Here is a 17,206-nt window from a genome sequence, read left to right as displayed (position 1 = left end):
AATCTGTCAATTGCACAACATTTCGTTGGGTACAAAGTGGCTTTTATGGAGGATTGGAGAGAAGAGAACCAAATTTGAAAGAAACCAAACGATGTGGAAGTTTTTCCTCAGGAGGGACAGGAAAGCTGGTCAGAGCTGATGGAGAAAAACACAGGGCAGTACTGGAAGAAAACATCTTAAAGGCTGCAAACGACCTGAAACCGGGGTGAAAGGTCACCTTCCAGAAGCACAACGATTGACTGGCTTAGCTAAAAACATATTCCTGCTGTGAAACAAATTCAGCAAAGCCGTCTCTGTGTTGTTTAAAAAAGGTGAATATTTCAACCAAAAAACAACAAAAAAATTAAAAAAAGCTTCCCTCTAGTCCTGTCCTGGCAGACAGGCTTTTTTTTTAAAGCAAGATTTTTCATATCCAACAGCAGCAAAAGAACAGGATGCCATTCAGCATTTATTTACATTTGTACAGACACAGTAGCCGCACAAACCCCTAAATCAGAAACGGCTCCATTACCAAGCAGACTGTTCTTAGCCTGATTACAGACTTGATTTCTTGATGACTATAATTTACCGAGGCCTGGTGTTACAAGAATTATTCCCCAACACCACAAATCTAATCACTTGTGAACCCTTACGCTAATCCTCTCTGCAAAAATCCACTGTATTTCTCAATAATTTAAATATTTTTTTTGCCATTCCAAGCCGGCCTGTTTGGACGATCAATCCGGAGCCACAGAGGGAACTGGGCGCCGTAAGCCGAAGGTGAGAAGAGATGATTGGGATCATTTCTGATTAGAAAGCCAAGCAGCTTAGTCAGTGTGTCCAGGGGACCGTTACCCACTAATCCAGCCACTTTCGCAAAAACTTTGAAACACACACACACATGCACACACACACAACTTGGAGCCAGTGCACGCTTTGCATTTCACATTAGCCTGTACTGGCTTTGTTTAGGGTCGGTTTCCGTAAAAGCACCGATTTCGTGGGAGGGGACACAATTAGTAGGGAACCAAGAAATAAATAAAACGTGAAAACAAGCAGGTTGTTAAGATGGCATATGCTTGTTGGGGGGCAGGGGGGGAAGAGAGAGAACACCTCATGTGCTGACGAACAAATATGAGTCACAGCCATGAAAAACACGCAGCTGAGAGGGTTAGAGAGCTGGGCTGTGTAAGCGGCGTGTTTGTTTGCATGCTGTGCGTTTAAAGCACAGTCTGTCAGTCGCGCTTCTAATTGGTCTAGCTGATGCTGAGTCATACACCTTCTCACAGGGATACTGCTCTTTGTATGCGTGTGTGTGTGTGTGTGTGTGTGCGCGTGTGTGTGTGTGTGTTCAGGATAAACTTCTGTTTAGACTCCGGTGTGTCAGAGGAGATAGGAATATCAGGATGAGTTAGGATGAGCTGTGAGATGCATAACGTGCATACAAATGCACTCCTGTGTGCTGGAGTGTGTGTGTGTGTGCGTGTGTGTGTGTGTGTGCCGGCTTGTACGTGAGAGAGAATATGAACGCTACAAAAAGGGGCGTGCCTCAATGTCACTGTCCCTTTCCACATCCGCGATACTGGCGGCCATGAAGTAGCACTCATCTTCGTCACCTCTACATGACAAAAACACTCCCAACACACACACACACACACACACACACACACGCACACACGCGTCCGCAAACGGCAATGTGTGTCTATCTGCAGACACAATGACCTATCCTCTAGGTAAAAACAGAAAACGTGAAGAGCAAAGAACGCTAAAAGCTCACAAAGTACACCCAGGCCTGTAAGAGGCAGCAGAGAATTTGTGAAGAGTCGCAGCCGTGCAGCTGGCGGTGGTCTTTCTGTGGACTTTGGCCTTTGACCTCGAAGCTGCAGCAGATTCCAGGAACAACCTCTGAGCTCTCTAAGCAGCCCTGGGAAAAACTGAGATACCCTCAAGCTCTGGTGGAGGACTCCAGTTTGAATCAGAGAGGACATGATTACAAAAATAAAAACACAATAAACTGAAAATCTGTGTGACGTGTCTTTAGATTCAGTATTGACCTTCAATACTTTATAGAACAAAATGTAATATAGAAGATGGAGAACAAGTTTCTGTACCACTCTGTTTCAGTCTGAATTTTATATAAATATCATTTATGTACTTTTGCATTATAGATATAGCATGTTTATCGTACCTCCCTGGGGCTGTGATAAACAACCATATAAAAGAGACATAAAAGAATCTACTCATTCTAGCCAAAGTGTACTTGACTCTTTTTTTTTTTAACCCAGACCTAGAATTTTAAACTTCGCTCATTCTGATCAACATTGTCATTTTTTTTAACGGTTTCCGAATAGATAAAGTAGAAGATTTTCAATTAATTAGTTCACTTTGTAAAAGTGCAGAAAAATAAATCCTCGTAGTTTGACTGTTGTGTTACCATAGCAACAACCTGATGGTATGAGATGAATCTTTGCGTTCGAGCTCGGTTTGTCCACAGATATGTCTCAGCTAACAATAACCAATTGTCAGTGATTGCTTTTTAGCTCGACCTATTAAACTCGACCTCCTCTCCCAGATTCCACTAAATCTGTATCGGAGCGCCGTTATCGCTGGTGCCGCAGTGAGATGGGCCCCTAAATCATATCCTACTCAAGGCCCCGTGAAACCTCGGGCTAGTCCTGATTCATTTATTGCATGTAATCAAATTAAGTTTATCCAAGTAAATTTATTAAGTTCATTAAATTGTCTCGTTAAACGCAAATAAATCAAATTTGACAAGCTTCTTTTGATTATGTCACAAATTAACAAAATTTTTTTGAAGCTGGAGCTCTATTCTCTGTCTTCAGAGCGCCTGAATCAAACAATTCGCTTATTACCAGGCTTTTGTCAAACCTGACAGCATGAAGTGGAGGTAATTCAAACATTTGATCCACGTTTCAGCCCAGGGATGCGTCTAAACGCTGGAGGACCGTGGCTAAGGCCTGGGAGATTCTGCTCTAACCAGTACGCATCATTGAAATGCTCTTTTTTTTTTTTACCTCAGGAATACCAACCTAAAACAACAAATGATAATAAAAAACATTAAAGCAGAGTGCTATAAATCTGTAAGCTACTTTTTCTAACTTCCTGTGGCAACCAGCTATGCTACAGTTCTTTCACAGCAAAAAGAAAAAAATCTCCCAAGGAGTTTTTTTTTTTTTTTTAGTAATGAACCCCAGAGGTGTGCAGAGTAACCAAAAAAATTGTACTTGAGTAAGAGTAGCAGCACTTCAACACATTTTTACTCAAGTAAAGTAAAAAGTATCCGTCCAAGAAATTACTCAAGAAGGAATAAAAAGGTATTTAGCAAAACGTCTACTTAAGTACTGAGAATCTGATCCAATTATCTATCATTTAATATTTATAAAGTACGTAGTCAGACAGACAAAAATATAAATATAAGAAATTTTGGTATCTTAAAGACGGAAATGAGAATAATTCAAATGAGTAACAAAAAATAACTAAATTAAGTTTCTTTCAATAAAAAAAAAAAAACCTATGAAACTAACAAAATCTGCAGGTGTGTTTTCTGGTGAATTTTTGGTTAAAATGTGTTCGTCTTACATTCAGTGGGTCGGAAATCCAGAAATATTACTAAAGTAAGAGTAGAAACACTTCATAACAAAATACTAGTAGTAGAAATACTCTTAAAAGCAATTTTTGTCGAAAAAAAGTTACTCAAGTAAATGTAACCAGTTACTACACACCTCTGCTTATGTTGTTTATGGCCCAACTCTGATGAGCCCACATTCACACGCCCAGAGATAAAAGTTTGTTCATAAATCCTTTATCCTTCAGCCACCACAGCAGCCATGTTTTCCATGCCAGTTAATTTATGTAACTGGGATCACCACTGCTCTCTACCCATTCTTCCAGCCTTTAAGCCTCAGCAGCGTCAAGCGCTCACATCGCACTGCATCCCACAGTTTCTAATATTCAAAGTTCTCTGCAGTAATTACAGGAGCTCATGGTTTTGGGCTGAACCAGAGCGGTCGGCCTGCGCAGCAGGACGGAGGGTGAGACGTCGGCTCTCTTGGAGATTAATGAAGTCAATCGGTAAGTGTCGACAGAAAGTATTTTGCATTGTATGGCTGCTGAACACTTAAAGTATCAAAGTCACGATTGTTGTTGTTGTAGAAACAAGCTTCACATTTTCACCGGTGAGTCAATAAAACTTTGTGTTTTCTGAATTAAAATGAGCTTAACATGTTGGGACTAGTTCACTTTTACACAAACTTCAGTATATTTCAGTTGGATTCTCTGTGATAAACAGCGTATCATTTTAAAAGTTGATTGAATTTCTACTAAAGATTTATTTATTTATTTTTTTCCCCCAAGATCTAATCTGAAAAGTGTGGCATGCACTTGTTTTCTGTACCCTTTACTTTAACTGTCATGAACAAAAATGTTTCCACTTTAGAAAGTCATGCAATTGCTAAACAGAGACCATCTTAGTGAGTTTTCCTCCCAGCAAAAAGAAACAGAAACGGTTTCCAGCCTCAGAGGTTTGCTGGAGAACAAAAGCATCATCATGACTTCATAAAGTCCAAGGAACACAGCAGATATGTCTGTCGGGGATGCAATCATGGACGAGTTTAAAGATAAAAACAAAATTGGAAGATTGGAACATTTCAGAGTTCTGGTCAATCCATTATCCAAAAATGGGAAGAACAGTGGACAGCTGTGACCCCACCATGACACTGCAAATGGACATGTATTGAAATTTGAAGTTGTTTTAAAATAGAAATTATGCACAACACCAAATATTTGTCTTTGGTATACTTTGGTGGTTTTTTTTTCTTCTTTTTTGAAATTTAAAACTGCCACCATGAACCTCCAGTGACATTTGTGAAGTTCACATTCAAGTTTAATGAATGTGTACTTGGATGAACACATTCATTAAAATTGACTAAAAACAGAAAGCATTTTGAACAAAGACTGACCCATATCGCGCACTTTTGTAGATAAAAACATTTCAAGATCTACTACACAGAAAACAACCAGCTCAAAAAAAAAAAACTTACAAAAATTATTTTTCTGTTTTACTGAGACAAACATCTTTGGATATATAATTATTTACAGATACAAAATCGGATTACATTGTTTCCTTACAGTGCAAGTAAAAAAAATCTAAAATATTATTTTACCATTTAAAAAAAACAAAAAACAAACTGGCCTGCAAGTACTTTCATTTTGGCGATTGTGACGCATTTGACAGGAAGTTATTGAACCACAAGGTTTGAATCAAAGCAAAATCAGGTTACAATGGCCAGGTCAACTTCAAGAAACAAATCCTATCAGGAATAAAAACATATGCTCACGTTGCTCTCTCCATACAATCTGACCAAGCTTCGCATATTTTTTGCAAATAACAGGAAAAATACAGTCCTGTTCAGCACTTACTCAAAATGCAGATTAAATGAAAACCATCAGTCATGCTCCTTCAACCTTCTACATGAAGCTATGTTGGTTTATCACATGAAAATGCAGGAAAAACAGAACTAAGATTGCAATAAATATGTTAAATTTGTGTTTAACGTGACAAAATGTGAAAAAAAAAAAAATAATGTAAGGAGTATAAGTACTTCTCCGAGTCTTTGTACGTACCGGGAGAGGCTCAGGTGGTTGGTCAAGCCTTAAGGTGGAGGAAAGCATGGAGGGGCTGATCGGAAAGCTGGGGCTGCTGGGATTACGGCTCTTGCGACGCGAGCGTCTGGTGGAATCCCTCCGGCTCTCTCTGCCCGGACCCTCGGGCTCCTCCTCGATCACCAGGATCTTGTCGTCGCTGAGATACCGCAGCAGCGAGTTGTCCGAATCTGTGGGAAATGAGAGGACAAGGGTTTGCGTGGACTTTAGACGCCGGTTTGGGTCAGGACAACGGATAAGACGGGGGAGAAATCCTCGGAGGGAGAAGATAACGTCTTGGAGTCCAGGGCAAGGCACAGAATAAGAACAGCTGAGCCTGAATGTAGGTCCCCCTTTTACAGATAAAAACCCAACGGAAAGGCATGAAAGTGCCTCAGAGCAGTAAGAACTGATACGGGATCACATTTGGGGGACATACATCTATAATCTGTTTGTAGTGATTATGTTGATACTCAGGGCTCTGTTGCTAAATCTCGCCTGTGACACGAGCTTTGATTCTGCTCCGGCACAGATAAAAGCTCCTCAACTCATTTGTTTACCGTCCCTGAGTTTCAAAATGAACATCCAGAAAGAGACAAAAAGGAGGAGGAGAAGAAGAAAGGCCAGCCTCGTACATTAGGACTGTACTTTAATAATATTCATAGACTTTCTAAAGGGAGAATCGGAGGATGCTCCGTTGAATACAGATCGAACCTCGCCACCAAAATAGCAAGGCTGCTTAGAACTGGTCACGTTCTCCTTACCCAAGCCGCTGTGTAAATGCAATTTCCTTGCATTTGTGTCTAACAGTCGCTCGTAGAGATACATACCAGGCTTGATATGTATCCTCACACAACCAAAGCACCATGGACAAACCAGACGATGAGCTGAGATGCACTGAGCTGAGCATGGAGCGAAGCATGGCGCCACTTTGACCCGGTTAAGTGCTGTGTTTTTCCCTCCCTTTCTGTGTGTGTGTGTGTGTGTGTGTGTGTTATCGTGCGTATATTTGTGTGTGTTCGTGTATACCTCTGCTCCCTCTCTTGCCCATGCTGGGTTCCTTGGCTTCGGCCATCCAGTTATATTCAGGAGGCATGGAAACAGGTCTGAGATCACCTGGAAGCACCAATCAGCAATCAGAGAGTCTGACTGAGAGACAGTGTGGGAGACAGCTGGAGGGGTGGACGGGCGAGACAAAGAGAGGGTGTGTGCAGGTGGGGCGGACCTCGTGAAGGACCACTTCCGACCTGGGCTTCATCAGAAGCCCCCGGAGTTATTTTGGGGGGATTCTGACAAAAAATAAATAAAAAAAACCCCCTCAATTTTCCAGTCATAGCAACTCGTGTACGGCTGATTTTTTATTTTTTGTAAATAGACATTTGATGACCTACATTTATTTGAAAACTAGATTAAAATTGACTCATTTATGGCAGTATCACTAATTTCACAATGAAAACTTTTGAAAAATCCAACTTTAAGTTTACTATTCTTAAAATAATAAAGAATATAACCCTTTAACTGTCACCCCCGAAGCACTTACATGCTATCTAAAGGGCCCTAATGGCGGTTGAGGGATAAATAAAAAAAAAGAAAACGTTAAAGCCTTTTCATTCTGTATCTTATTTCTGAAGCTTCTATGTTTTTGAGAATAATGAGAAGTAGAGACACATTTCACCTGGCAACGCCTCAAAATTATATACTGTAGTGAAGGGAAAAAAAAAAACATTCAACTATAGTAAAACTATTTTGATCATTATGAGAAAACTGCTGCTCTGATATTTTTTTCCATACCCACACTCAAAGAGGTAATTTAATAGTTTAAAGTTCCTGGAAATGATGCAAACAAGACTGGACGATTTCCTGAGTCTGTCAGCTTGGGAGCCGACTGAGTGGCACCTTGGATCAACAAGTCTCTGCACAAAATAGCTTCTTTTGAGGTGTTTCATTAGGAATCCAATAACTGTGAACGGTGCTTTGACAGGCACACAAACCAGCCAAATGTATTCCGGTCAGAATGTAAAGACTGAACTGCGACTTTAGTCGCAAGCGGTAATCGTGAGGCTTGTAATTCAAAGAACGCTGCACCGACCACCAAGAGTCAAGCATGGTGGTAGTAGCATCATGCTACGGGGCTTTCATGGCACAAAGCGGGATGAACTATGCAGAAGGAGGACTACATGTAAATTATTCAACTTCCCCTTAACTCAGCAGTAAGACGGTAGCAGCTTGGACGTCTTTGTGTGGTCGAAAACAGACATAAAAACTTCTAGAGTAGATGAAGAAGACTGGCTACTGGAATGTTCCTGACCTCAAACATACAGACAATGTAAGAACCGTGCTTAAAAGTCAGGTCTGTGCCAGGAAACATTGAATTAACTCTAATAAATCTGGAGGGAAAACAAGCGGTCTAATGTTTAGTCAGGAGTGTTCCCAATTCTTAAAAATTTTAAACCTTGTTTTTTTTTTGGATCATATCCACCTTGACAAAAAAAAACCCAATGGTTCAGATGTAACTTTTAAATCCCTTAATCAACACAACATTAATGTTTGTGATAAAGGTATGCAAACTTCTCACCAGCACTATTATTTTTTATGCTCATCTTGAGACGTTGCCTTTTCCTAAAGGATTAACTACTGACAAGCTTCCTCTTTACAGATAACAATGAGCTCAGGATGTGTTGTGGTGGCGCAGGGGTTAAGCACAACCCACATAAGGAGGCCTTAGTCCTGGACGCGGCCATCGCAGGTTCGATTCCCGGCCTGCGACCTTTGCCGCATGTCTTCCCCCTTCTCTCCTTACCCACTTTCCTGTCAATTAACTATCAAATAAAAGCCAATAAAACCTTTAAAACAACAACAATGGACTCATTTGATTATAGGACAGTTTTCTGGCTGGATCCAATCCAGTGTAGAAGTCAGGATTCAGGTCAGGCATCTCATCTGGGACTTGACGGCGGTCGCTGTACGGACGCCTGTCTGTTTATGAAGGAAGTGGCCTGGACTGCTGCGTTTCGTGACCCTGGCCTCGCGCCTCGTATGGTGTCGTGGTCCCTTGACGCAAGGGCAGGCGGGAGGTGCGCTGCAGCTCGCTTCGGAGGGCATCGAGGGAAAAAGGTGGACACAGGTGGTGGAGCAGACAGGAGAGCTGGAGAGGCTTGTACGACCCCGCTGTTTAAGGCGCGTGAGTCTGAGTCTGTTTGCACGTATGCCAGACGAAGATGCGAGAGGGCACAGCGATGAGGCGAGAGAGGAGGAGAGAAGGTGAAAAGAAAAGACGGGAGACCTGGCGGAGGTGGTGGTGGAGGTGGTGAACATGCAAGTCGGTCGATCGGGTGGAGGGGCCCGAGCCGCTGTCGCTCCCATTTCATTGCGGGCTCTTGCGGTGCGCCTTACCGTGCGTCGGTGTCTTGTCCCGCCGTCGCACGCCCGTATTGCGACCCCGGTCGTAGTCCGTCCCAGCGGGTCCGTCGCCCTCCAGCAGAGAGAAGTACTGACCGCTGTCCTGGTCCAGGTAGTAGCTGACGGCCTCCGAGCCCTTGGACCCGGACTGGGAGCCTACGCTGTAGCGACCGATGTCGTCGCACGACATGAGGCCCATCTCCTCCCTGCGGAGAGCAGAGCTGTCACCATAAATGTCATCAGTGTCGCCTCACCCTGTCATCAGCGGCGTCGGAATAATCAGGATAATGGCCGTCATCGCAACCTTTCCGTGCGCGCGTGCCCTGACCTGGTGCTGTAGAGTCCAGAGACGGGAGAGAGGATGTAGACGTCCTGCATGCTGGGGGCGTCCATTTTGGACATGCCCAGGGTTCCACCGGGTGTGGGGGACGTGCTGGTGGGACTGGTAGGGATGGGCTGGAAAGAAAAACAGAGAGAAAGACTTTTTAGCATCTTTTCTAGATGGAAAATTAAGAATGAAGTCAATCCAATCCAGAGAGATTGGACTGACTGTCTGTATTGCTGCCAAGTTCAGTTTATTATTCCAACCTGTGAAAAGTTTTTTGTTTTTTTTCCGGCTGATACCATCAAGTGTGAGTGAATTTGCAGCGATCGCTCCTCGACGAGCGGACAATGTCTGCACAACGTTTACTTAAACTGTAGCCTGTGAAGCCTGCTTAATCGCCTCACCTTTCTGTCATTTCGTCTGAAGTCTCTTCACTCTCCTCGGGTTCTCCATGTCTGTTCCCATGACAACCCCTGTTCTCCTATACTCCACTCATTTTTCCTGTTTTCAAGCTTTTCTTTAATTCCCCCACTCTTTCAAACCCCTCTTTTCCCCTCCCAGTATTGTGAACTACAAAGCAAGGAGAGGATGCGGGAGAGTTATTGTTGTCTCCCGTCTCCGCTCGACTCAAGGACACTTGGATTTATTTGTCGTCGGCGTCTTTGTGAGGAAAGGATACCTCGCCTCGGCTGCCATAGGAACAAATTTCGATTTTCGGAGCAGCTGCTGCAACGAGCGCTCGGCTCACGTTATCAATTTCACCCGAAGGAAGAGGAGTTCATGCTGTATGTCGGAGGATTTGGCCAACGTTTTTAGGGAGACGACAAGGACAGAATGAACAAATAGGGACGGAAGAAAACAGAGCGACGCCGAGTAGGCAGCGCTCTCATTATGGAAGCCCTCTGTCTCATTATTTCATCAGCACTGCATTAATCAAATTCATTTCATATTCCAAACTTTCCACACTCTCTCTCCATCTCCGCTCCCCTTCACAGCCCCTATCCCCAAGCCTCGGTCTCCCTCCTTCACCCGAGCAGCCTGCCTCTACTGAAGGCGGCTTACAGTAAGGCGACTTTGGCAAAAATAATGAAGACGAGATGGAAAGCGACCAAAGTCAAAGGGTTGGGGGAGTAAAATAGGGCTAAAAAAAAAAGAAAGAAACTAAGAATCAATCCGAACGGGGATAGCTTTGCAGTGTGGCGACTGGAGAAAACAGTAACTTAGTGATTACAACCCACTAGTCTCTGCATGTAAAGAGAGCTGAGGGGGATAGCAGTACAGCCAGATGAGACTACCACAGCAGGTGAACTTCCAGTCTGTTCAAACAGCACTTAAAGCACTTCACCCCCTGCCGTGCCCATTTTAAGCTGGCTAAAAAAGAAAAAAAATAAAATAAATTGACTGCTAGAACCTCTCCTTTCTAATGCTACCGCATTCGCACACACAGAAGGATGCACTGAAACACATCTGCATACTTTAATGCTGCATTTGATCATCTGAAAGTGTAAAACCTTAAAATGTTTAAAAACAAAGAGGAAGTGAGATTAAATTATTCAGCGCTGTGAGAAGGTCTTCGCCACCTTGCATATTTATTTTGTTTTGAATATTTTCTCAGGCTTTAATGTTTTAGATCCATCCATCGCAGGGTCACCAAAGGGCTGATACGTATACCACTCACACCAGCCACAGTTAAGATTGCCTTAATCAAACTCTAGTCCATTTGTCTACAGAGTCCGATTCGTTTTGGAAGGTGTGAATGCGGAATAAAACTGATTCAGACCAACAAAAGTGGACTTCGGTCTGCCTAAAAACCAGACGCGGTTTGATTGAAGTGAACTACGGTGCAGTTCGGACGCACATGTGGATGAAAGCAGGCTGGAGACTCTGCGTCTTCTTCAGAGGGTTTTTCTGTCTTTTATTTCAGTGGTTCTGGGTGCAGCGCCACCGCAGGTGAGGAGAGGAACAGGTTTCTCAAAGGTTTTGGTTCGTTTGACACGGTGCAGCGTGAAAGCAAATTACACCACCTGAAAATGTAACAAATGTCAATTTGGTCCCCAATCGAACCGAGTCTACCGGACTATCAGGTGTGAAAACACCTGCAGAAACAAAACAAAGAACCGTGCAGACACACACTCACAAGAGAAATGAAGAGAAACAAAGTAAGCTAGGATGCACATCCATCTTAAAAATGGCTCTGTAAGGTTTTCTCATCTGTTCTTGAATTTCTTTAGAGCATGACATGGTGTGTGTGTGTGTGTGTGTGTGTGCGTGTGTGCGTGTGTGTGAGTGTGTGTGTGTGTGTTTTTTTTAAATTAGTCACCTCCAATTGTCAACTTCTATTCTAAGTGATTTCTTAATCACAATAATTAGAACTGTGTGTGCCTTATAAAGTTTGTGATTTAACAAGAGGGCAGATATATTTTCAAAGAATTATGCTGAGTTGGAAGAGATTCTCCTTTTACTTCTACTTTTCCACACAATTTGAAAACTTTTTTTTTTTTTATTTACTTTGGTTATCGCTGTCAAATTTTAAAGTTGGCTTAATGAGCTGCAAAATTTAACAGCAACAATAATAAATAGGCAATTCAGCTTCTCGCCGTAACAAGTTTTTATCAAAGGGTTTCAGGATTCCTTATGCAAAACAGAACCCTCCAACCCGGTATAAAAGGCTGTTTTCATTCACATCATCTTTACAGATTATATGACAAACGTGCTTTCTTCTTCCAAGTGATGCCATGGATGTCGAAGTTGCGGACATTAGTCAGACACCCCAAAATAGGCCAGAGGACCGACTTGCTGCAATTATCAAAGTGCAATAAGCGCTAATGCATTCAGCGCCGATATGTCTTGCCTAAAATAGCAGGCGTTTACCCACAGTGACGACTGATGAGCCTGGGAGGGATTTGAGCAGAGCAGGATCACACACAATGGGTGCCATATGAGTAATCGATTTAGTGTGGCGTGATGTGGACGCTGATGAGGCTTTTGATAACATGAATTGACTCCGAGCATGAGGGCTTAGAGGCGGCTGTGGGGAACGTAACATCACAGCGATTCTCCCTCTCTTTACCGTTTAATCATTAAAAAACAAAGCACTGGTGTAATTATGATGGAATATTAAATTGCTCTTAGCCCATCGTACCCAACATGCAAATGTACACACATACACACAGAAAGAGAGAGAGATTTCTGCCACCATTTGATGTAAAAAAATTAAATAAAAATCAGTGAGCTACATTCACATGATGTTGTGCAGAGATAAATTGTTTCATTTCGCAGACTTAGATTTAATCCATCTGAACGTTTGCCACGTTTTCTGCTGAAATTTCCCCAGACAAGCAAGCTGCTCTCCAGAACCGGGCTCAAAGTGCACGTGCGTTTTCCAGTTGTGTGTGTTTTTGTTTTGGGAGTGCGCGAGCGCAGGGAGAATCCGACGGAACGAGTATACAGAGAATGACCCAGTTCTTTTGTGTCTCAAAGGAGACGCAAATAAAATATCGAGGCTGGAAAATCAAAAACAGACAAAAACTGGAAAACATCCCTCTACATACGTGCACAAAGCGTGAACAGAAACACGCCTGAACACACACACACGTAGGCATGGCCTTGTTAGACCGTCTGGCATGGACACACACACACACACACACACAAACCTGCTCTGAAACAAGCTTGTTTAGCAAGATATTTTGGATTCAGTAAATTATCTCCAGTATTTGCTGAGTAGTGGCTCTTGTTTCAGTGCCAGTGGAGCTGCTTGTTGTTGCTTATGAATTATTAAAAGCTCGAGTCTTTTGTGAGAGAGAACAAAATCTAAAACACTCCTTTCTTTTTCTCTTCGCGCAGATGTCTCCGAACTCCGATCTGGGCGCTCGCGGGGCATTTGCGTCAGAACGGTCTGTCAGGGAGCCATTGCCCCGAACAGATCCTCTGTTCTGTTCTTCCACACACACAGCAGCAGCAAATACAACAACAACCACCGAGGAGCAAGCGGAGTCACTGATAACCTGGCAACAAAGTGGAAACGGGAACCAACTCGTTCGAAAGACTCGTTCGCAACACTGACTCGACGGGCAAATTCAAGAAAATGTCGCTCGTGAACCCGCACGCACTGCTGTATTTCATCCAACAACGTCCTGGAAGACCGAGTGAAAGCAAGGGTTTAACCTGAAAGCAACAAAAAGACAAGAAAAAAAAAAACAAAACAGGAGAGCAGCTGTGCTCTGATGAACAGAGATCAAAGCGTGGAAGTAGCTTGTAAATGAACTGGTCTGATGCAAAGTTAAAAATAGCAGCTGCAGAACATGGGAGGCTGACAAGACAGTCGGCGCTTCACAAAGCATCAAGGCGGTGTCAGGCTCGCCCTCGTCTCACCCCGCCATCCCACTCAGCACGGACAGCTCTCTTTCTGAGCACCAAAAATGGTAAACTCTGCAATATGAAGGGAAGATTTGCAAAGCTCGTACAACAGCAGACGTTCTGCACCCTTGGAGAGACGGGAAGCTGCAGAACTTCAGCTGACCCTCGCTTTGAAATATTTTCTGTCTAAAAGTGCTCAATAGCTTATTGGGGTTTCATGTAATAGGCCAACTTAAAGTTGATAGGATCCTGAGTTGCTTTGAGGTTTCTTTGTTCTGTACTCCTCTCAGTCTTGTTTATGTTTTGCTGTTGTTCAGTCATTCCTTAGTGATTCGAGTTTGTTTATTTCGTGTGGTGTAAATTCTCAGTTATGTTTCTGAGTTGTTCTTCAGTGTTATTTCCTCCCTCTCTTTTCACACCTGCAACCTGTTTCTAATCAGCCGTCTGTTCCCCGTTCAGTAGTCAACCTCCTCAGTATATAAAACTCATTCTGTTCAAGCCTGCCTAATCCCTGTTGTTCCTGGTTCGTGTTATTTTTGTTCTTCTCTGGCTCCCTGTGTTCTTCATGTTGTTGGGTTTTTTTGCCAGCACACACCCATGACAAAAGGATCACACAGTCATAAAGTTGAATAAAACAAAGACATTGCTTTTTTTTGTTGTTGTTGAAACATATTTGTTGTAACACAGATCCCTATTAATAAAATCGAGTTCACTGCAAAAACTAACAAATCTACCAAAGTATTTTTATCTAGTTTCTAGTACAAATATTTTAGTACAGTTGAAACCAAACAGAACAAGCTTTTGTCTTGTTGTTGTGTCATTTGATATAAAATCGTCTCACTTAGCTACCAGGAGGACTAAACAGAAGTGTTGAAGCAAGAATAAAAGCATAAAAGAGCCACTTTTTGAAAACGCCAACCAAAAAAACAAACCTGATTGTTCTGAATAATGAGGGTAAAATGAAGGAAAAGCATGAACGTGTTGTGTTCACCTGCAGGCCCAGTGGTTTCCAGCGGACGTTCCTGAGCAGAGCTGGGGTGGAGCTCAGGGTGTTCTGGGGCCTTTTCTTCAGCGTGAGGATGACTCCGCACGGGTCTTCTCTCAGAGCGTTCACCAGGTTCTTCAGCTGCCATCCCACCTGAGGACGACGTGGACACAGATGAGCCCAAAACTGTTCATACACCTGGCAAAGCTACATTTAAAAAGATTTTCTTTCTTTTTTTACGCCAAGAAAATCAGAAAAAAAAAAAGGAGCGTAAACTTTTAAACAAATTTGATTTATTCTATTTACACTTAGATAAAGATGAACATATAACAGAATACAGAATATCTATGGCATTTTTAGATTTTTATTTCATTTTTTGCATGTTTCCACTGGGACTTTGACAGTTTGTCTGTCTGGATGAGGGGTAACGCCTCCTTGCCATCATCCTATTCTTTAGCTCTCTCTTAATAAGAAATATGTTGGTAAAATTAAAAAGGTAACTTCTTAAGTGGCTCATGAGCTGCTGAATCCACAGCCTTAAAGCTGCAGTATGCAACTGTAATGAAAAAAGAAAAAAAACACATGTATTTTGACATATTTGTTAAAACTGTCACTGTGTTGTGTCAGTTTGACATGAGACAGACAATCTATGCTACTATTGCTGTCTAAAGAAATGCACCGCTCCTGCCCAAAAACAACCAGTCGGAGCCAGGAAGAGGGTTTTTGCGCTGTCAATCACCCTGATGTACTCTCTCCTCAGCGTGCTAATGGCTGAGAAACAGCCTTACAGGAAAACCGTTTATCCTTCGTAATCAGTGGGAATGCTAACTAGCCTGAGAATTCACAACAGGCTCTGCTGGCTGCAGAGAGGGAGAAGTGGGGATGAGCAGCACCACACGGAGTGTGATTGACGGCACCAAGACCCTCCTCCTGGCTCTGATTGGTTGTTTTTGGGAGCACTGGGAGAAGGCAAAGGAGCCCAATTTATTTCAGATCTCATTCTGTCACAACAAAAACAACAAATATATAAAAAGCATTTGTTTGATAAAAGTTACATACTGCATCTTTATAAGATTTCAGTTTGCTACGTTTGAAAACTCATAAGAAAGAAGAAGCTGAACTGAGACAAATAAAAGTTACTGCATATTACAGACAATTTTCTGTGACCCTAAAAACTTATACGACCAACAAAATTGCCTTATGTCTGGCACTTTAGCTGCATTAACATCCTAAACCCACTCAAACGGACCAATTTTAAAAACTGAAACGCATCGCGACAGAAACGCAGGAACACGTGTGGCGGGGAAACAAACGACATGTTGTTCAAAAAGTAAGTGTCACATTGAAATAAATTGTGGCTTAGTCAGTATAAATTCGAAGACGGTGGGAGTTGGTAAAAGGAGCAGGCGAGAGAAATGCTGACTGCAGAGTTTTCTTCCAGGCCGTCTCCAGAGCTCACAGCACTCATCAGGTCATTGATTGGCAACATTGGTCTCAGTTACTGGCAGTCTGCAGAGGCCACTACACACACACACACGCACACACACACACTGCTTGGTACAGAAATATATCCGCTCTGATTTGAAAAAGGACATGTATGTCGTAGCCAGATTGTTATATTTTGTCTTATTTAATCCAAAACTGGATCTCTTTAGTTTGTGATGTGAATCTAAAAATCCGAGACGTTCGGTGGTGGTTCCCCCGCCAAGCGTCAGGGAAATGGGTGTCATCTGATATCGCACTGGCTTTCATCCACTCCAATGTCCGTCCGCTAAGCATTAAGTCACAAAAAATGATTACTGCAGAAAATCGTAGGGAAAAATAAGTCGCCTGAGTTAATTTGAAAAGTGATAAATCTTCATGCCTGCTACTTGTTTAGTAGTTTCTCTCTGTGGCCCGAGGTTTTTAGTTTCAATACTTAGAGTTGAAGTATTGAATTACTTCAATATGAGAAAAAGAAAGTTTCCTTGATTGTCAATGCAGTGAATGAGGAAAACGAAAAATTTGCTGTTTTCACAAGAACTCAGAGTAGCAGCCACATGCCGCTCCTCAAACACTGCAAAAACACAAAATATTACCAAGAAGATTATAATTAGCACTTTTTTTATCAGTATTATGGAATTATTGACTGAAAACAAGCTCATATATCTTGCTGAAATGTTTCTTGTCACTTAGTTTTTCTCTTAAATTACTTGGTAAGATTTTGTGCTTTTGTAATGAAGCAGTTGATTTTGTAAAAATAGTAAATGTTACCACCATGCCAGGAAGGAACGTGAACAGTAACGTCCACACTGGGATTTTTCTTGCCATGTATTTCAGCAAATTTAAAAAATAAAAATGTGAGCGCAGTTTTCACTTAAAAATGACTTTTTTTTTTTTAAAGAGAATGAAGTTGAAACGTGACTTGCTAACCTTTCCAACCAATGTTTGATTCAGTAACAATACAAGGTTTTCCCCACAACACCTGCTAAGCTCGTTGGCACTAGGGCAGTCATTCATCC

The 17,206-nt window shown here is 42.3% G+C and overlaps 1 protein-coding gene across 2 annotated transcripts in view; it reads right to left on the bottom strand.

Annotated features, from left to right (window-relative positions):
- si:ch211-26b3.4 (connector enhancer of kinase suppressor of ras 2) overlaps positions 1–17,206 on the bottom strand; it is a 76,954-nt gene that overhangs the window by 18,395 nt on the left and 41,353 nt on the right. Inside the window, exons 9-13 of one of the 2 annotated variants that reach the window (XM_044127548.1) lie at positions 14,712–14,858; positions 9,368–9,495; positions 9,034–9,245; positions 6,670–6,756; positions 5,623–5,831 (exon numbers count right to left, since the gene is read on the bottom strand). In XM_044127548.1, the coding sequence (XP_043983483.1) occupies positions 5,623–5,831; positions 6,670–6,756; positions 9,034–9,245; positions 9,368–9,495; positions 14,712–14,858 (783 nt within the window). The remainder of the gene's footprint in view (positions 1–5,622; positions 5,832–6,669; positions 6,757–9,033; positions 9,246–9,367; positions 9,496–14,711; positions 14,859–17,206) is intronic. The other variant, XM_044127549.1, reaches the window with a different exon arrangement.

This window comes from Gambusia affinis, linkage group LG09 (genome assembly GCF_019740435.1).
Source record: "Gambusia affinis linkage group LG09, SWU_Gaff_1.0, whole genome shotgun sequence".
NCBI lineage: Eukaryota > Metazoa > Chordata > Actinopteri > Cyprinodontiformes > Poeciliidae > Gambusia > Gambusia affinis.
This window is presented reverse-complemented; position numbering and strand designations above follow the sequence as displayed.